The sequence below is a fragment of the Pseudochaenichthys georgianus genome, chromosome 13, assembly GCF_902827115.2.
Source record: "Pseudochaenichthys georgianus chromosome 13, fPseGeo1.2, whole genome shotgun sequence".
Lineage (NCBI taxonomy): Eukaryota > Metazoa > Chordata > Actinopteri > Perciformes > Channichthyidae > Pseudochaenichthys > Pseudochaenichthys georgianus.
Genome location: NC_047515.1, coordinates 40357380 through 40378952, shown reverse-complemented (window position 1 = coordinate 40378952; position 21573 = coordinate 40357380). Strand labels below are relative to the sequence as shown.

Here is a 21573-nt window from a genome sequence, read left to right as displayed (position 1 = left end):
GCCGATGGCCGACATTCAAGCTTCTGTTTTTCCCAAAGATTATGCACGTTGTTCATTAATGGACTGCATAAACACATAACATAAGTGCAATATAGTAGTCAAACTGATGTGGGCATGTTATATTTCCTGCAGGACGATATCATATCACGTGTGAGTCCAATGTTTCAAATTGAAAGAAGGTGCAGGGACTGGTCTTTATGAGCAGAAGTATATTGAGTGAGCTATTGTGTCGTCATATAAGCGTTGCATTTGGTTTTACCATATAAGGTAACATAAGAAATTGCCACTACAAGAGTCAGGGATCAAAATCACTCCAAAGAGTAGGCTACTGGACACCCAAGAAGGTGTTCTCAACGGAGCAAGAGCTGCTTTTGAGAAACTACCTGATGGAGGCAGCTGATTTAGACGGTCTCAGCTCAAAGGAGGTAGGTCTACATAATTAAGGTAGAATAAGCTATCTATACAGATGGAAGTGACTTTTACACCAGCCACAACTGTGAATCAGATTAATTCCATCTGGTGTTCTGTTTTAAGTTCTGTTCATTGTTCATTGTTTGTTGGAGGATGTGTGGAACATCATTAAAATCTTGTTGCCTTAGAATTTCACAGCTTTCCCTCTTTTTTGTCATGTAGTGTGTAAAAAGGTATCCGTTATTAACATGTTACAACCGTCCCTGGCATGTGTTACAACTAGGGATGTCCCGATCACCTTTTTTTGCTCCCGATCCGATTCCGATCATTTGATTTTGACAATCTGCCGATACCGATTTTTCCCGATCCGATCTTTATGCAATGCATTAAGAGAACAAAAAGGTAACAGATAACGGCTGGTCATCCAACGCGATGAATTCAGCTATCTTGGCTGTTATTTCTTTGGCCTTTTCACTGTTCTGGGGCCGTTTCTCTTTCCTTTTGAAAGTCTCTGAAAGTGTCGGTTGTTTCAGTGCCGTTACCTGAGTGGCCGCTGTGTACTCGTCGTGTTGTTGTTGGTGTTTGTTTCTCAGGTAGCGTATTAGATTGCTCGTGTTAAACGTAGCTCTGTTCTTTCCACCACGCGGAACCTCCGCCTTGCAAACATTGCATCTGGCTGTTACACTGCCTTCGCTTTCAATTTCATAACACTTCCAAACTCCTGACATTTTCTCTGTCCCGACTCCCGAGTCACCAGCTGAACGTAGCCTCTCGTTAGCTTACTGCTACTATTAGACACTGCGCCCACTCTGTTGCCAGCTTTCAGAGGAATAAGCAACCAGGTCTGAAAACAAGCCCAAAGGAAGCAACACATACATGATGTTGTGTAATTTTAAACCAAAACTAAGTCCTCAGGATGACTTTGAGACGTGAACATGGTCATTTTTGTTTTGTAACATTAAATAAAATAATAAAAATATTTTATAAAAAAAATAATGATAATTCCTGATCCCCGAGAAGTCAGATTTTGCGTGCATATGATACGCTAACCATTCCCATTGAGATCTGAGGCCAAGTTTTTGCGTGCATATGATACTCCCACTTTACGTTTGTTATGAACGTATCTCAAATACGTTTATTTTCTACATATCTTCGAGAAACATATTTTCCCCCACGTTACGTTTATACTAGGGCTGTCAAACGATTAAATTTTTTTAATCAGATTAATCACAGCTTAAAAATTAATTAATCATGATTAATCACCATTCGAACTATGTCCAAAATATGCCATTTATTTATGTATATTGTTGTGGGAATGGAAAGATAAATGAGAGAAGGCGGATATATCCATTTAACATACAGTATCTATGTTTATTATAACATTTTTCTGCATGTCAAAATGAAAGACAACCCACACACCTATCAATCATCAAACCGTGGGGTCTTAATTCATTACGTGTTGATTTCTATCAACGGGGAGTACTTCAGGAAAGTCGACAGAGGGGGGGGGGCTAGTGGAGTACTTCGTGACCACAGAGTGTGAACGTTGTGATCAGCTGTTTTAGCGCAGTTCTCCAGTGAAGGGGGGGGTCTCCCTCCGCAGCCGGTTGGCGTAGTTTTGGCACAGTTCCGTTGTTCAGACCGACGTTAACAGCAGCCCTGTCTGTGCACACGGAGACCGACTCTGTCGTCCGGTGATCTAACCGCCTTCTGGAAAAGCTTCACAAGTACGTCGGTACGCAAATGCGCTTTGTGACACAAGTGATGGTACGCATTTCAGATTACGCACATAACCTGCGTACCAGTTATGTGCACCCCTGTACCAGAGCCATATTATTACTATTATATGGCTCTGCCCTGTACTACAGCAAGAGTATTCTCCGTCTGGACTTCCTGCAACAACACCACGCCGTTATCAAAGATGTTCTATTGAGATGATGATCACTACGTGACAAAAGTTTTCAAAACCGTGGCTACTGAAATAAATCTTACTAACTGCTGTCTGTGCAATTTACTCCGCGCGAGTTGGCAGACTTTATTCTGCTTACTTTAACATCATGTTTCATGGTGGGGCTAAGCCATTTCTTGGTATGGGTGTAGCCTACCCCAGCCATACCCCGGCGCTGCCACTGGTGGCACGTATGGGGCGGGCCATTCTGCACATGCGTTAAATGCGTTAAATATTTTAACGCAATTAATTAAAAAAAATAATTACCGCCGTTAACGCGATAATTTTGACAGCACTAGTTTATACGTTTATTTTCTTCATATCTTTGCCATTTATTGTCTTGATTATAATAATGATAATAGTCATTTATAAATATCATTTTAGAGCACACATTTGAAATCGAGAATCGGGCTCGATATATGGTTAAATTAAAATCAGTAGGTGAGGCTGTAATTTCGCCAGCTGTTACTCTCATGAGCGAGGCATAAAATAATAGTTTGATCATGCCAAAAAGCTGCTGTGTTTTTTATTGCACCTCAAACATTAAAACAAATCCAGAGTTACGTGTTTCTGAACTTCCTCTAAGAAGAAAGGACACTAAAGAAGAGCTCTGTGGCTTCAGGCTTGATCGCCGTTCAAATGACAGCGTTGGTTTCCCCAAAAGTGGACGGGGCTGTAAAGTGACGTAGATTTGACTCTCATCTATTATTTAAAATCATTCTATTTATTCTAACGTAAATTACATGCCAGTGTAATATCTTAAAATGTATCTTTTTATTTAGTGATTTGTTTTTGCATGTTTAACTGGAAATGTTTTCATGTTGAACCGGAAGTACGTCACTTCACTTTGTCTTCTTCGTCCCTTTTACGTTCCAGACAATGCATGGCTCAGCGTAACAGACAGAAGAGTCTGACATCTTCATTACTGAAGGAAAATACTTTACCTAGTGTTTGTTAACTGGGTTTTTAATGCAGTTGGCTTTTCTTAATGGTTACAATATTGCTATGAGTTATATCTGAAGCAAATTATGTTTCTGAAGATGTGTAGTCAATTCCACCATTAAATGTAGAATAAATGTGAACTCTCATTACAGGAACAATACCGGACACAGACGTAGGAAAGATCCTCAGCTCGCTGATTGGATGTTTTAGCCGCAATGCACGTTGGGATATGGTGTTCATGCGATGTGATATCCGAAAACATTTAAAAAAAGTAAAATAATGCTTTATTCCGAGTGTTCTTGCTTTTCTCTTTGGAATTCATCACATAACGGCATTGTAATACACGGTTTGGCTGCATTAAATATTACATATCTGCCGTAGTTCTCTATTTATAGAGCCCTGATAAGAAGACTTCTGGACAATTAGGAACTGCCGCCAACACTGAAAACGTGACGTGGATCATAAATATATCAACAATTAAACAACATCTTCAATTTCTTTTCACAAAACACGTCTCCTTGCAGTATCAATAGTAATTTGGTTGACTTTTATATTTGATCCAATTGGTAGATTACACCATAACGGTGCACAGCTTGATATAAAGGGACTTACTGATTTTCTTGAATATAAGAATGTAAATACTGAGTTGAGAGAATAGTCAGGGGATTTGGGTGATGGGAGACACATCTATGGAATCACAATTTCAATAGCTTACCATTAAATGACAGATATGCCTTTCTGTCTGTCATGTTTTACAAATCAGATATTAATGTGTAGAAGTAAAACATGAGAAATAGTATAGCAATATTCTGTACAATTATGTAAAAACTAGGGCTGTCAGTCGATTAAAATATTTAATCGCGATTAATCGCATGATTGTCCATAGTTAATCGCGATTAATCGCAAATTAATCGCACATTTTTGATCTGTTCTAAATGTACCTTAGAGGAATATTTTTCAAGTTTTTAATACTCTTCTCAACATATGAGTGGACAAATATGCTTTATGCTAATGTTTATTATCATTTAAACAATGACAAATATTCTCATGAATATTAAACACAACAACCTGGAACCTCTCATACAATACAAATGGTGTGTGTGTGTGTGTGTGTGTGTGTGTGTGTGTGTGTGTGTGTGTGTGTGTGTGTGTGTGTGTGTGTGTGTGTGTGTGTGTGTGTGTGTGTGTGTGTGTGTGTGTGTGTGTGTGTGTGTGTGTGTGTGTGTGTGTGTGTGTGTGTGTGTGTGTGTGTGTGTGTGTGTGTGTGTGTGTGTGTGTGTGTGTGTGTGTGTGTGTGTGTGTGTGTGTGTGTGGGATCATTGGAGCTATGTGCAACTCAAGGCATATGCTCGAACGGGAGCTGCCTGGACGCTGCAATCATGTTGGTGCAATCATGAGTGTGCTGACTTCTCCTACAATGTCCCACTGTCTGGCTGCCTGCATAAAGTCAAGTGCTCGGCGCAGTTGTGTGGATAGAGCGCTCCTCTGTTTTCATTTAAACAGCTCCTTATATCCGTTGGCGCAGCTAGCTAGCACCAGATGCTAACAACAACAATGCACGTACGGTCTCTCTCTCGCTCGCTCGGGCCACACATACACACACCCTCCCGGTCCTCCCGATGGCCAGTCGGTGCCTGCCGGTGAGCGTGGAAGTGTGGTCTGCCACAAGCGGGCGGCAGGAGCAAGGCTGTCAGCATCAGCTTGTAGATGGTATTTTAAACTCGATGCGCTCTGAAACTACGGGGCGGCCGAGGAAAAAAAATACACATGCGTTAATCGCGTTAAAATAATTAGTGGCGTTACTTTTTTTTTGCGTTAACGTTATTATTAGCATGCTGTGTGTACCTTGTGTGTACCGGCTAGTGGTTAAAGCACGTTATTGAATTATTTTTGTTGAATAATGTTATTTTTGTTGAATAATGTTATTTGATGAAAACAATAATAAGAGTACATACTTTCATAGGGGGAAAGTAGAAGGTCAATGATAGAAATATAGAATATAAAAACTCAAGAAGATACTGTAAGTGATCTCTACAATAAAACAGTTTAGTTCTGGATGTACAACGATATTAATATGAGGATCTGCAAAACAGACAAACTAATTAACCTTTATTAACACATTAAAGAATACTTTAGGTTAAGCACTTATTTTAACTGATAGTATACATATGAATTATACTCTTATGTATGTAGATAGTATAATAAATGTGCAGAATGACAGTTTAATGGTGGAGGTACACACATATTGATAGATGTCTTGTAATACACTGTTGAGGAACCTGTGACCCAAGTTTTTCATTCATTGCATAACTGTAGTTGTGTATATGATGTGTCAATAAACCTTAGAAAATCTTGAAATCTTGAAAGGGATGTGCAAAATAGTCATTATATACATTCTTTAATTAACTATTAGTAGAGAATAACGAGTAATGAATATACTTTATAGAGATCTGCAGATAAATGTTTAGTCTTCTCAAGCACCAACTATCAAATATCTCTCCTGATTGTTGGCACTTGACAATCACCTTTACCTGAATTGTACTCAGGTGTAACTAAAGTCTGCTTTAAGGGTTGTTTATATTTCACATCATTAAACAGAATCTGCAAAGTAACTAAAATAAATGTAGTGGAGCAAAAATACCAGGTTAACCTCTGAATTGTAGTGGAGTAGAATTACAAAGTAACAATGAGCTGTCGTGTGGGTATATATTAATGCTGACCATTATGGATACAAGCGATTTTCACCCATTTAGTAATTACATGTTTTAAATGTGTACACACCAATGTGTTTCCTATCGCCTAAACCTCCAGGGCTGTACACAGTTTAATACTGGCAACTTCTAATTTTGGAAAAAAACGAAAACGTCTTTTAAAACTACAATTCCCAGTAGAGACGTGCCATAGAGAACATGTTGCGAAACACAGAAGCCAGCATGTGTGGTTCTCGGGGGGCGCTCGAATCCAGTTTTGAATAGTCTGCCGTGGTTTCGTTCCATTTCAAAGAGCTTGACGCTCGGCGTAACCTTGGCGCACTGCCACTCCAACATCCAATCCCAGAGCTTGAACATTAATCACGGGGTTTGTCAACGGGACTCTAGTCCCAAACGATAGCTGGGGATTATGTGTAGTGTAGTGTCTTCGGCCATCCTAAACTCAGATTTTTTCGGATATCATATCGCATTAACACCATATCCCAACGTGCGGCTAAAACATTCCATCAACGAGCTTCAAGCTGAGGATCTTGGGTAATCAGTTCAGTGGGTTTGTGGTGTGTATCGCTCGAAATGTCACTCATAGGCCTACGTCTGTTTCCGGTGACTCCCGCGGGAGGTGTTAAATTCAACATGTTGAATCGGCCGCGGGAGTCACCGGAAACAGACGTAGGCCTATAAGGGACATTATAGCGATACAGGTCCGAAAAAGTCGGGACAAAGAAATCACTCTGATTGGCTGTTCAGCTTAGCGAGAAGTGAAGCGGAAGTGAGGGACCAAAACAAACGATTAAGAAGGCACACACAGACGGTTAATCTTTTTCATTTTCATCTCACCCGGACAAAAGAGTTTATTTTTTATGTTTATATGTTTTCGATCGAAGAGAGAGAGTGAAAATGGAACCCAGGCGCTATTTGTTTATATCACGCAGCCTGTTCTTCTTCTCTCGGTGTATAGTCTGTCTTTCGGTTGTTGCCTCTTTTGAATGACGAATACACACTACCGCCACCTGCTGGTAATGACAGTTATTGCCACTCGTCAACTGAAGTCTTTGCGGTGTGTTAGTAGGCGGGCGGCGTAGCCAACGTAGGCGACGTAGCGGACGTAAAAGTCGGGACGACTTCGGTACGCATTCTTTGGTCTCAGTTTGGTGTGTAGCGGCCTTAACAGCTGGCGAAATTACAGCCTCGCCTACTGATTTGAATTTAACCAGATATCGAGCCAGATTCTCGATTTCAAATGTGTGCTCTAAAATGATATTTATAAATGACTATTATCATTATTATATAAGCGAGACAATAAATGGCAAAGATATGTAGAAAATAAACGTATTTGAGATACGTTCATAACAAGCGTAACGTGGGAGTATCCTATGCACGTAAAACTCGGCCTCAGATCTCAATGGGAATGGATAGCGTATCATATACACGCAAAATCTGACTTCTGCGTATCTATTGCACGCATTTCCAATGTGAAAAGTTGTGTCATTTGTACGCAGACTGAAGAGAGTGGGTTGGTTGTAACAGTTGAGTTAAAAAATAAATACATTTTCCAACCTGTACTTATTTAATAGAAACATATTAAATACATTGTTTCAGTAGTTGACACATTGAGAATGTGTAATATAGCAAAATGGCTATCCTAGTGCAAATGGTTTTGTACTTATTGGGGAAAACCAAAAAAGTGTTACAACTGTCCCTGGTCTCCGTAGCATAAAATGAAAACACTCAAGTAAAGTACAAATACCTCAAAATGTTACTTTAGTATAGTAGTTGAGAAAATGTACTTAGTTACTTCCCACCTCTGTTGGACAATCAAGGGAAAACAGAGACAGGAAGTAAAACAAGACAAGGACAAAATACATTTAAAAATAAAACAGGAAATACAAATTACGATCATGACAATATGTATATAGACCGGTATACATACAGTATGTTGGCCTACAGTACATATCCACCCATTCAATGGTTACTTTTTTTTCCCTATTTATATCGTTTACAAATTACAGAAACATTGCATTTATACATTTATTTATGATATTCATGTTATTGGTCGTATATATTAGCATTTACTATACATTCACCTATTATTTTCACATACTGGTGTGCTGTAAACTCCATCATTTGACAAGCTTTGATGTCTTAACTGTTATTGGTTTATCTGTGTTCATTTTTTAACAATGCAAAAAACCTTAGTCAAGTGCTGGCGAGGCTCCATGCTTGTCACATTTTAATCTTGCATTTAAGGTTGCAGCCATTCAAAGTGTGGCATCTTTGGTTTGATTATTTAACCCATAATGGCATCAAGTTACAGTTAGTTACATTTGGAGTAAATATGAAAGAACAGTTGCGGAGTCAAGTTAGATATGTGGCTTTAGTTTCCTACCTAAAAAAAAAAGTGAAGGTGCAGCAAGACCAAAATAACATAGTATTTGTTAGCCAAATGCCTCGCCTCTGGAATTTGAGTTTTGGTACATTGGAACATTTAAATATGCATGCTCAACAACATCTCTCATTATTTACAGCAAAGCAGAAGTGGCATATCACCGACTTCATAGCAGCTGATCCAAAGCATCAAGAGCAAAACCATCCCAACATTTACAGAACTACTGATTTGAGGAAACAGCTGAATGATGAGGTGAGTATCTGCTTCTGAATTATATATCATTGTAAGAATATATAATGAGTATTAAAGGGTTTATAGAATGTCTTATTGAGTTCAAGGGTACGAGCAGTATGAATCTGAACATATGAATCTGAATATATGGGTCATTTCAGAATTGGAGGACAATTTAGACGTCAACATTTTTTAAATGTTATATTTGACATGCAAGTTGGTCACCAAGAAGCGGGGACAAGAGAAAAATGCCATTTTAGGGGGTGTTTAAATAATATTTTGAAACCACTTTTTCTACAATTTTAGATACATTTTGTCTCAAGACAAGTATGTTTAACACAACAAGTGCATGTTTTAGCTTTTTGGGCATGGATTATTTGAATTTTTATATGGGGGACATGAAATGTCCTCCATTTCTGGAATGACCCATACATGTTTACAAACCCTCTCTTCATTCTACACCTTTTCTATTCTATATTTCTTTTTAATTTCCTTTCTTAGAGGTTTAAAGTTTCAAGGCTCAAGGTTTGGATATTCTTCAACTCTGGGTTACCCAACAACATGAAAGCTCTAGTCCCTGCATGCTGAACAAGAAAGAAACAAAACATAGTTATGAGCTCTCATCTCAAACAGTCATCACCTTAAACCCAAAGTGAACGCTGCGTCTGTTCTCTCTCTGTCTGAGTTCTGGCCTCCACAGGGATTTCCCCGACAACCTTTAATATATCCATGAACATGATTTCTAATTTCAGTCGCCAAAGGAGATTGTCCAATTCAGGTCCCTGATAAGTGTGTCTCTTCTATTTGGAGACAATGTGGTTCTGTTGGCAGACCATGGTGTCCTGCAAACATTGGGCCCTTAGCAGCTGAGTGTGAAGCAGTCGGGATGAGAGTCAGTACCTTGAAGTCTGAAGCCATGGTTCTACGCCAGAAAACGGTGGAATGCTCCCTCCGAGTTGTGAGGTAGTGAAGTAGAGTGTGAGATTGACAGGCGGATTGAAACAGAAGCAGCAGTAATGCATGTGTTGGTGAAGGGGGAGTTGAGCCCAAAGGCAAGTCTCCCATTTACCAATCGTTCTACGCTCCAACCCTCACTTAAGATGATCTTCAGGGATTCAGTGAAATGGATCATTTACTATCCGCCTATTCAGTGTTTTGTACTCCATTCCTTCCTTCTATTCTCCCTTCCTCTAAATTAGTTAAACAGTGTGTATTCAAATGTTGCACACTTCAGAGGCATTTTGTATTAAACTATTCAGGATGTTTTAAAATATTTTTTATTTTGTTATTTTCTATTAGTGCTGCTGAAACACTGGAGTCCAGACTGGAGGCCCTGCAGTGCCACTTCACCTGGGACCTTGACCTCAGCAGGTCCTTACTTTTACGTTGTAGGGATAACTTGATAGACATTGGTACTGATAATGGAAATAGATGGCTGGGTCACATCTACAACCTGCGAGGGTTCATTCAGTACAAGCTGGGATCCAATGAAGACGCCCAAAGTTTCTTCAACAAGGCTACAGAGGCCTTCAATAAGATGAGAAACGCAGATGAGGGCCCCTGGTTGGTGGTGAACTACGGGAACCTGGCTTGGCTGCACCACCACCTGGGAGACCAAGCAGAGAGCGAGGCCTACCTGTCAAAGGTCGACACCCTGAATAACAAATACCCATCTCCACCCCAGGAGGAGCTCCACCAAGAGATCTACGCTGAAAAAGCCTATACGCTGATGACGTTTAACGGTGACATGAACCTGGTTGCAAATTACTTCCAGAGAGCCTTCGAGATGCAGCAGGACATGGTGGAGTGGAACAGCTGGCATGTCTTAGCGTTATTGTTTGCTTCTAAGTACAGCAGCACAGAGCTGGATGACATCTTTCAGAAAATGAGAATTGCCCAAGAACAGGATCCAGAGAACTTGTACCTTGCTGCTCACTACCTTTGTCAACGTGCTAAGAGAGGAGAAAGTATTGAAGATGAAGCACGTGAGTTAGCCACAAAGGTTTTGGGAAGTCCTGTCGGCAGCTACAGTGGTTTAAAACCATTGCTATGGGTTTACGGAAAATATATATCTGATGATGAGGCCATTGCTTTGGCAGAGGAGGCTCTGAAGAACCATCCAGATGAGCGTTATCTGAAGAGACGTGCTGCTCTCTGCTACAACGAAAAGAGGCTCTTTTTCAGAAACAGTCACCCAACGACAAGCATGCTAGACAGAGCAGTCAGTCTTCATTGGGAGGTGATTGCTCTTTACCCTGATTCCTCACTTATGAGGAAAATAGACCTTGCTAACATATACGCACTGTCAGATGATGGTCAGGCTAAAGCTGAGGAGATATATCAGGAACTGCTAATAAGTGATCTGGAACTTGAAGATAAACAAATGTTTTACAACTACTACGCAAAACATTTACATTTCCAAAAACAGGATGGCAAAAAGTCAATACAATATCACATGAAGGCAGCAAAGATACAGCACCAATCCTTCTGTCGTAAGAACAGCATCAAAGTTCTGGAGAAGATTAGGGACAGACGCAGGAACAGCATGTGTAGAGAAATAAGGGAGTTTCTGGCAAACCTGTAAGAGCCATAGTGTTCTTAACAGCACAGGGAGAACAATCAGAAAAAAACATAGGTATTGCACTGCCTACAAATAATCTATACTTATTGATTGAGCTGTGTACTGTAAAGGCAGTTCAACAAGTGTCTGCACATAATTAGTAGACAGAGGCCGTTTAAAGATATATCTAAAAGCTCATACTTATGCACTGAAAAGCTGTCAGCAGTAGTTATCTCGATTTAGGGAACAAGCCAAATCCTTTATAACGCTGGTTGTTGACATGTTGTTTCATTAATTATGTGTATGTTTTCCATGTGCACTGTTCCTTCTAGCAAAATACTCTATGACCTATGAAATGTGCTTTGCCGTAAGCTTTTATTTGTGTAATATAAAAATGTGTGATTGGGATTTCAATATATTATGGATGTATAACCTCAATAGTATTGCATGATGCAACTGATTGTATGTCAAGAGTGCCTCTATACTGTAAAAAACAATAAAAATGCATTGTGTAAACCAAGACATGTACTTGTTTTTGGTTTCCTGGTTGCTTTAGGGTTAACCCTTTCATGCATGAATTATGAAAACGCCAGTCAGGATTTGTTTACCAAGTGTTCTTATTGCTCTTGGGGCAAGAAACACAAGATTTGAACATTAGTTTCTTTTTATCTAGTTTTTTCAAATTTAAAAATAAATGTTTTATATGTCCACTCAGGTGGTCAGTGTGCGTTTAAGTTTGAACTGTAGACATGTACATTTTGAAAAGATGATAAATAAAGATGTGCAAACTTAACTTAACTTACTTAAGTGTATTGATTTACGGCCCAGAAAGATATTGCAGATGAAGTATTTTCAAGAACAACAGTATCAGTATGAATTGTAGTTTAAATATAGCCAGTGACACATGACGTCCACTGTAGTGGACAGGTGATTAATCATAATTTCGTTCAAACATAAAATCAATACTTTGACAATTTATGAATTATATGATTCCTTAGTTGTTACTTGATGTCACCACCTCTTTTATACCTGCAGGGGGCGCTTTCCATAAAAGGATTGGCAAGATATCAAGTGATTCGGTCCATCTGGCTTTCTGTGTCTATCTTGGTTTAGAGACATGTACCATGCACTTACACTGACTTTCCACTGAGTGGCAGTGTGTGGGATGATGCAATAGGGTCATATGTAGTGGCTGATGTGCAACTACGCCATCAAAACCCATGCATATACAAGAAAACACCTTTTGAATAGTTGTGCACTGTAGTGACCTCTATGCGTGAAATACATGCATATACGCTATAGAACATGTAGCAGTACTGCACACAAGGTGCCTCAATGTTTCCCTTTGAAGTCAACAAGGATGAGCAATAAACACAAACAGCTGTATGAGAATTTCCCCAAGGGATAAGGGGTGGTGAAGGACAGGGCTCCTATAAAAGAAGGTGAACTTTTATGTTAAAATAAGTGTTTGTTTTTTTAGTTCAGCAGTACCCTGTCAACAGGAAGTGGTATCCAAACAGTAACCTGGTTACAGCAGTAGATGGCAGCAGCAGAGCGTCATGGTGCAGGTGTCTCCAACATCTCTTCATTCTGACACTGCAGACAGCTGCTGCTCATCATCTAAATGAGTATGAAATAACGTGCATTCAAACTGAACTTTTCCATTTGATATTAACTCATTTACATATCACCATGCACTGTCTCTTTCTATGAATCCTATATGTGTCACAGGGGAAGGGAATCAGGACCCAAATGCACAATGAAAGAGGCGGGTATAAAAGTATAAACAAAAAGCAAGCTTTAATAATAAAAGCTGTTCCAAATAAATACAAACAATGGAGTGGCAGGCTGGGTCAACAAAAGAAAAGTAGCAAACAATAACGAGTAACAAACCTGGTAGACTTGGAGGACATAGGAGGCGTGTGGTGCAGTGGATTGTCCGTAGGTGTTCGGATCAGGGGAGCACAGGTTCAAACCCCACTGGGCAAGACTCTTCACCCCAAATTGATCCTGTGGGGATTGTCCACAGTATTGAGTATGTAAGTCGCTTTGGATAAAAGCGTCTAACAAGTGACATGTAATGTAACGAGGGAAAACCAGAAGAACACAGAGAGGGAACCAGGAACCAAACTATGGAAACACTGACGAAGCACCTACCGAGAACACGAGAGAAAACAGGTATGTATACACAAAAGACTAATCACCAAGATAACAGCGGGGGAGGGCATGCAAAACCCAAGGTGTAGCACATGTAAATAATTGCACAACAGAGGTGGAAGAAGTACTAAAATCTTGTACTTAACTAAAAGCAGAAGAACCAGTGTAGGAATACTCTTTTACAAGTTAATGTCCTGCAATCAAAATGTTCCTCAAGTAAAAGTACAAAATAATAGGCCTCAAAATATACTTAACGTACAAAAGTATTTCATATGCAGATTGGTCCATTTCAGAATAATATATATGATATGTTTTATAATGATTGATCATGAAAGTGTTCTCAAAGCTGGTGAAGGTGCAGCTAGTCTGAATGACTTTGCAGACTGCAGGGTAGCTGGTGGATTTACTCCAGGTGGAACTAAAGTCTGATTCAACACTTGATTAGATTTCACATCATTCATCCAGATCAGTGAAGTAACTAAAGGGATTAAATACATGTAGTGGAGTGAAAGTACACCATTTACCTCTGAATTGTGGTGGAGTAGAAGTACAGAGTACCATACAATGAAAACACTCAAGGAAAGCACAAATACCTCAAAATGTTACTTTAGTATAGTAGTTGAGAAAATGTACTAAGTTACTTCCCACCTCTGTTGGACAATCAAACAGGAGGGAAAACAGAGACAGGAAGTAAAACAAGACAAGACATAAGGACAAAATACATTAAAAAATAAAACAGGAAATACAAATTACGATCATGACAATATCTGCTGTGCCTGTTAACTGTTTTAGACTATGAGATGATCTCTAGTCATCCTGAGGAGTCTACTGGATTCAGGTCTGTTCTGCCACCTGCAGTGGGCATCCCCTGCAAAGGTTCGGATGTGTTGCTCAAACAATTACCGGTTGCCTTGTCACAGACAATCAGTTCGGCAAAATATGTTTGTCTGTTTTGTTTTCCTGCTATGATGGTTCTTCAGGACTGCTTCTTGAGCTCTAATCACACTCTCGCAGACTTTGCTGGTGATTTTAAAGTAGATGACAATGTATGTGTGTCGCTTAAGAGGAAAAGATGCCTGGTTTTCTTGTTGTTATTACCGTCAGGAAATGTACAACCTAACCCTGGTCCGCCCAGTAGTAGTAGTCAGATCGCTACTCCTGCTGATTTTAAAGCTAGGTCTGGGCTGGGTTTCATCCACTTGAATGTGCGCAGTCTGTTAGGTAAACTAGATTTTGTCCGCATTTGGGCGAGCTCGACTGACGCTGACGTCATTGTCTTATCAGAAACGTGGCTAAATAAATCTATATTGGCCTCTGACATATCCTTAAATGGTTACAGTGTATCATACCGACCGACCTAATAAAGGTGGTGGCGTTGCTATTTATGTGAAAAATAAGTTTTGTGTAACCAAGATGGTTTCCAAATCTATCAGTAAACAACTAGAATTTTTAGCCTTAAATATCGAAGTAGCAAAGGGTCAACAGGTCATGGTGGTGGGAAGTTACAGACCCCCCTCAGCTGTCAAGGGCTGCTTGTCTTCGTTGGCAAATCTTTTATCTCAACTAGACTACAAGGAAATAGTGCTACTTGGAGATTTTAACTGGGACTGGTTAACTGCAGTGTCAGAGGATTTTAAAAACCTTTGTATCTCTTTGAATGTTACTCAGATTGTTGACAGTCCTACTCGCCCTAACATTAAGTCCCCTAATAAATCCTCCCTAATTGATCTCATTCTAACTAATGTTCCCTATAAATACTCAGCTGTGGGAGTATTTGCTAATGATCTGAGTGACCACTGTGCTGTAGCAACAATTAGGGACACTAAGGTCCAAAAGGTTAAACCTTGCATTATCAGTAAGAGACACAAAACATTTTGTGGAGCAGGGTTTTGTTCATGATCTGTTTGGGTTTGATTGGGGAAAAATCGATCTGTGTGCTGATGTGGAAACCGCATGGTCTTATTTTTATCTTGGTTTTATGGAGATCATTGATAGACATGCACCCCTGTGTAAATTTAGAGTGAAGGGACGGGCGAGACGGACCTTCAGTTTACTCCCTTCCCGAAAGTCTGAGCTGCCAGGAGACGGTGGACCACAGCGATGCGGCGCGGGCGGTGCTTTACACTGCTCGCTCCCCTCGCTGTCACCACCCTCTCCTTTAGCCAGGACATTAGGCACAGTGAGCTCAGCTTGTGCAGGCAGCATCAGGAAACCCCTCTCCACCAACTCATCCACCACCAGAGCATTTAACTCTTTTTTTTACTAACTGTTTTGCCACTGTGAGACCGAAATGTTGCGCTTTCTCATATAAGTCGTCTCTACGACACTGAACTAACTGCTCATGAGAAGGACAGACCAAAAACGACTCCAAATCAAAAGTTGCCATACTCAGCTAAAACTGCACACCTTACCAATTGGTTTTTAGCTATAAAACACCCACTTATAACCCCAGGAATTAGTTATTTATCCCGGACGAGCCCCCATGTATGTTACGTCCCAACTAGGGGAAGAGGAATGCAACACACACCAGTATGTAATTGGTAATAATTATAAATGGTTTTATTATAACAGGGTGAAACAAAATGGAAGGCACACAGCCTGAACAAACAAAAAGGCCAAAAGGGCACAGGTTGACAAATAACCTAACAAAAGGAGGACTCTAAAAAAGGAGTCTAAAGGCATACAGAAGAAATAAATACTAATAAAGAACGAAACAAAACCTCACTTTAAAAGTGGTACAGCTAATACAAAGAGTCTATACAAAAACACTGCAAAACTAAAGGCAACAATCGCAGAATCCAAAACCACTCTAACCACTAACTAATCACACACCACACAAGTTAACCACAGAACCAAGAGCAAGTAGCGAGAGGCGTCTGTTCACTCAACAGAGCCTCCAGAATGATGATTGTCCCCCAGGCTTTGTATTCATCTCCAGCAGGTGTGCGCCGGCTGTGCGCTGTGATTGGAGTGCGTCGGGCCCGGCGTAATCCAATCGCAATCTTCAGGGGCAGACCAGGAGATGGCAGCCAATGACGGGAGGGCAACCGCACAGCTCATTTACATAGAACACACACACAACAGAATTAATAGCACCAGGAAAACAGCAGCCGTAACACATAGTAAATAAAGAATCAGTGATCTACTTATTTATTTATGAGCGACTAAAAGGCCTTAGGCCTATTACAGCCGTAGCCTATTGATTGATTGAATTCAGGGGAGACATGTACTGGTCAGGAGCGACAACAGCAGCACAGTGGCATATATCAACAGGCAGGGCGGAGTCCGCTCCGGGGCAGTGAGGTGGAACGGTGTTGTTGGACAACAGCGCGTGTATACATCGGAGCCTGTGAGAGATATAACGAGGGGTTATGTATGGTAACCCTTGTAATATAAGCACAGGCGGAGCCCTCTACTCGGGGCACTGTCTGTCCTATACCGCTCGCTGAAGAGAGGTGTAGGAGGACAGTCAGGAGGCGAGGCCCCCTTTATACGGTGAGATGCGCGCGCATTCAGGTAGGCCCGCCCTGGGGCCGGCTACCTCTATAGAAATCTCAGTAGGTGAATGCTTGCATGATAAGGTAGTACCCATAGAGTCCAGTAGAGGGCTCCGCCTGTGATTATATGACAAGGGTTACCATACGTAACCCCTCGTTTCTTCTTTGCCCTATTTATATCGTTTACAAATTACAGAAACATTGCATTTATACATTTTATTTATGATAATCATGTTATTGGTTTTATATTAGCATTTACTATACATGCACCTATTATTTTCACATACTGGTGTGCTGTAAACTCCATACCATCATTTGACAAGCTTTGATGTCTTAACTGTGATTGGTTTATCGTTGTTCATTTTTTAACAATGCAAAAAACCTTAGTCAAGTGCTGGCGAGGCTCCATGCTTGTCACATTTTAATCTTGCATTTAAGGTTGCAGCCATTCAAAGTGTGGCATCTTTGGTTTGATTATTTAACCCATAATGGCATCAAGTTACAGTTAGTTACATTTGGAGGAAATATGAACAGAACAGTTGCGGAGTCAAGTTAGATATGTGGCTTTAGTTTCCTACCTAAAAAAAAAAGTGAAGGTGCAGCAAGACCAAGATAACATAGTATTTGTTAGCCAAATGCCTCGCCTCTGGAATTTGCGTGTTGGTACATTGGAACATTTAAATATGCATGCTCAACAACATCTCTCATTATTTACAGCAAAGCAGAAGTGGCATATCATCGACTTTATAGCAGCTGATCCAAAGCATCAAGAGCAAAACCATCCCAACATTTACAGAACTACTGATTTGAGGAAACAGCTGAATGATGAGGTGAGTATCTGCTTCTGAATTATATATCATTGTAAGAATATATAATGAGTATTAAAGGGTTTATAGAATGTCTTATTGAGTTCAAGGGTACGAGCAGTATGAATCTGAACATATGAATCTGAATATATGGGTCATTTCAGAATTGGAGGACAATTTAGACGCCAACATTTTTGAAAATGAACCTTTTATTTCATTATTTTTTGTTATGTTTTTAGGAAAAACAGATAATAAACCATCAAAAAAGTGATTTGCCCAGCTAGGCATCAAATGTATATTTTTCAATGAAGAATTAACCCTGTCACTCTAATTAAAGTAACAGGGTTGAAAATCAATGTTAATTTTAGCTTTTATCTGAAGAATTAATGCTAGATGTAGCTGTAATGCTACTTTCAAGGCAAGGACAAACTTGGATATTTAATGAAAGAAAGATAACTTTGAATCTAATGTGCTTTATTCTGATAATATCAGTAACAGGGTTGAGTGGTTTAAAGTGCCACACTCTTTTAAGACTGAAAAGATTGTAAAAATATGAAAAATAGGACTTATCTTTGTTCTACCCATGGCACTAGCACATGGCTTGCTGATGTCACTTCCTGTGTGTCCTTTGACTTACAGTAGTTTCACTTCCTCTGCCAAGCTAAAAAGGTTTCGGTAACACGGTTGAACCTCTATGGTTGAACCTCTATGGTTGAACGCATGTTGAGGGACACACCTTCTGTGCAAAATTACTGTTATTTAAAATATGTTTATGGTTTAACAAATAGATTTTACCATTACAAGAGACATATATCAATAGAACAATACCAAGAAAAGTAAATAAAATCCCTTTTTTAAATGTTATATTTGACATGCAAGTTGGTCACCAAGAAGCGGGGACAAGAGAAAAATGCCATTTTAGGGGATGTTTAAATAATATTTTGAAACCACTTTTTCTACAATTTTAGATACATTTTGTCTCAAGACAAGTATGTTTAACACAACAAGTGCATGTTTTAGCTTTTTGGGCATGGATTATTTGATTTTTTTATATGGGGGACATGACATTTCCTCCATTTCTGGAATGACCCATAAATGTTTACAAACCCTCTCTTCATTCTACACCTTTTCTATTCTATATTTCTTTTTAATTTCCTTTCTTAGAGGTTTAAAATTTCAAGGCTCAAGGTTTGGATATTCTTCAACTCTGGGTTACCCAACAACATGAAAGCTCTAGTCCCTGCATGCTGAACAAGAAACAAACAAAACATAGTTATGAGCTCTCATCTCAAACAGTCATCACCTTAAACCCAAAGTGAACGCTGCGTCTGTTCTCTCTCTGTCTGAGTTCTGGCCTCCACAGGGATTTCCCCGACATCCTTTAATATATCCATGAACATGATTTCTATTTTCAGTCGCCAAAGGAGATTGTCCGATTCAGGTCCCTGATAAGTGTGTCTCTTCTATTTGGAGACAATGTGGTTCTGTTGGCAGACCATGGTGTCCTGCAATCATTGGGCCCTTAGCAGCTGAGTGTGAAGCAGTCGGGATGAGAGTCAGTACCTTGAAGTCTGAAGCCATGGTTCTACGCCAGAAAACGGTGGAATGCTCCCTCCGAGTTGTGAGGTAGTGAAGTAGAGTGTGAGATTGACAGGCGGATTGAAACAGAAGCAGCAGTAATGCATGTGTTGGTGAAGGGGGATTTGAGCCCGAAGGCAAGTCTCCCAATCGTTCTACGTTCCAACCCTCACTTAAGATGATCTTCAGGGATTAAGTGAAATGGATCATTTACTATCCGCCTATTCAGTGTTTTGTACTCCATTCCTTCCTTCTATTCTCCCTTCCTCTAAATTAGTTAAACAGTGTGTATTCAAATGTTGCAAACTTCAGAGGCATTTTGTATTAAACTATTCAGGATGTTTTAACATATTTTTTATTTTTTATTAGTGCTGCTGAAACACTGGAGTCCAGACTGGAGGCCCTGCAGTGCCACTTCACCTGGGACCTTGACCTCAGCAGGTCCTTACTTTTACGTTGTAGGGACAAATTGTTAGACATTGGTACTGATAATGGAAACAGATGGCTGGGTCACATCTACAACCTGCGAGGGTTCATTCAGTACAAGCTGGGATCCAATGAAGACGCCCAAAGTTTCTTCAACAAGGCTACAGAGGCCTTCAATAAGATGAGAAACGCAGATGAGGGCCCCTGGTTGGTGGTGAACTACGGGAACCTGGCTTGGCTGCACCACCACCTGGGAGACCAAGCAGAGAGCGAGGCCTACCTGTCAAAGGTCGACGCCCTGAATAAAAAATACCCATCTCCACCCCAGGAGGAGCTCCACCCAGAGATCTACGCTGAAAAAGCCTATACGCTGATGACGTTTAACGGTGACATGAACCTGGTTGCAGATTACTTCCAGAGAGCCATCGAGATGCAGCCGGAGATGGTGGAGTGGAACAGCTGGCATGTCTTAGCGTTAACGTATGTTTATAAGCGCAGCAGCACAGGGCTGGATGATGACATCTTTCAGAAAATGAGAATTGCCCAAGAACAGGATCCAGAGAACTTGAACCTTGAACCTAGAAAGTATTGAAGATGAAGCACGTGAGTTAGCCACAAAGGTTTTGAGAAGTCCTGTCGGCAGCTACAGTGGTTTAAAACCATTGCTATGGGTTTACAGAACATATATATCTGATGATGAGGCCATTGCTTTGGCAGAGAAGGCTCTGAAGAACCATCCAGATGAGCGTTATCTGAAGAGACGTGCGGCTCTCTGCTACGAAAAGAGGCTCCTTTTCAGTAAGAGTCCCTCAACGACGAGCATGCTAGACAGAGCAGTCAGTCTTCATTGGGAGGTGATTGCTCTTTACCCTGATTCCTCACTTATCAGGAAACTACACCTAGCCTGGATATACGCACAGTCAGATGATGGTCAGGCTAAAGCCGAACAGATATATCAGGAACTGCTAAAAAGTGATCTGGAACTTGAAGATAAACAAATGCTTTACAACTACTATGCAAAACATTTACATTTCCAAAAACAGGATGGCAAAATGTCAATACAATATCACATGAAGGCAGCAAAGATACAGCACCAATCCTTCTTTCGTAAGAGCAGCATCAAACTTCTGGAGAAGATTAGGGACAGACGCAGGAACAGCATGTGTAGAGAAATAAGGGAGTTTCTGGCAAACCTGCAAGAGCCATAGTGTTCTTAACAGCACAGGGAGAACAATCAGAAAAAATCATAGGTATTGCACTGCCTAAAAATAATCTATACTTATTGATTGAGCTGTGTACTGTAAAGGCAGTTTCAACAAGTGTCTGCACATAATTAGTAGACAGAGGCCGTTTAAAGATATATCTAAAAGCTCATACTTATGCACTGAAAAACTGTCAGCAGTAGTTATCTCGATTTAGGGAACAAGCCAAATCGTTTGTTTTCCATGTGCTCTGTTCCTGCTAGCAAAATACTCTATGATCTATGAAATGTGCTTTGCCGTAAGCTTTTATTTCCATCCATCCATCCATCTTCTCCCTCTTATCCGTGGTCGGGTCGCGGGGGTAGCAGTTCCAGCAGTTCCAGCAGAGAGCCCCAAACTTTCTTTCCCTGGCCACATCAACCAGCTCTGACTGGGGGGTCCCAAGGCGCTCCCAGGCCAGCGAAGAGATATAATCCCTCCACCTGGTCCTAGGTCTACCCCTTGGTCTCTTCCCAGATGGACGTGCCTGGAACACCTCCCTAGGGAGGCGCCCAGGTGGCATCCTAACTACACTGAACAAAAATATAAACGCAACACTTTTGTTTTTGCTCCCATTTTTCATGAGATGAACTCAAAGATCTAAAACATTTTCTTAATACACAAAATAACCATTTCTCTCAAATATTGTTCACAAATCTGAAAAAATCTGTGATAGTGA

At 40.4% G+C, this 21573-nt stretch overlaps 1 protein-coding gene and 1 pseudogene across 1 annotated transcript; both read left to right on the top strand.

Moving 5' to 3' along the window:
- The first annotated feature begins 321 nt into the window (after positions 1 to 321).
- Positions 322 to 11709, top strand: LOC117457156 (interferon-induced protein with tetratricopeptide repeats 1-like). The gene is made up of 3 exons (XM_034097051.2): positions 322 to 425; positions 8538 to 8650; positions 9929 to 11709. Exons 2-3 carry the CDS (start codon positions 8643 to 8645, stop codon positions 11211 to 11213), a joined length of 1293 nt encoding a protein of 430 aa, XP_033952942.1. The 5' UTR covers positions 322 to 425; positions 8538 to 8642; the 3' UTR covers positions 11214 to 11709.
- Positions 11710 to 13317: 1608 nt separating this feature from the next.
- LOC139435034 (interferon-induced protein with tetratricopeptide repeats 1-like) lies at positions 13318 to 21458 on the top strand (annotated as a pseudogene).
- The last annotated feature ends 115 nt before the right edge of the window (positions 21459 to 21573 follow it).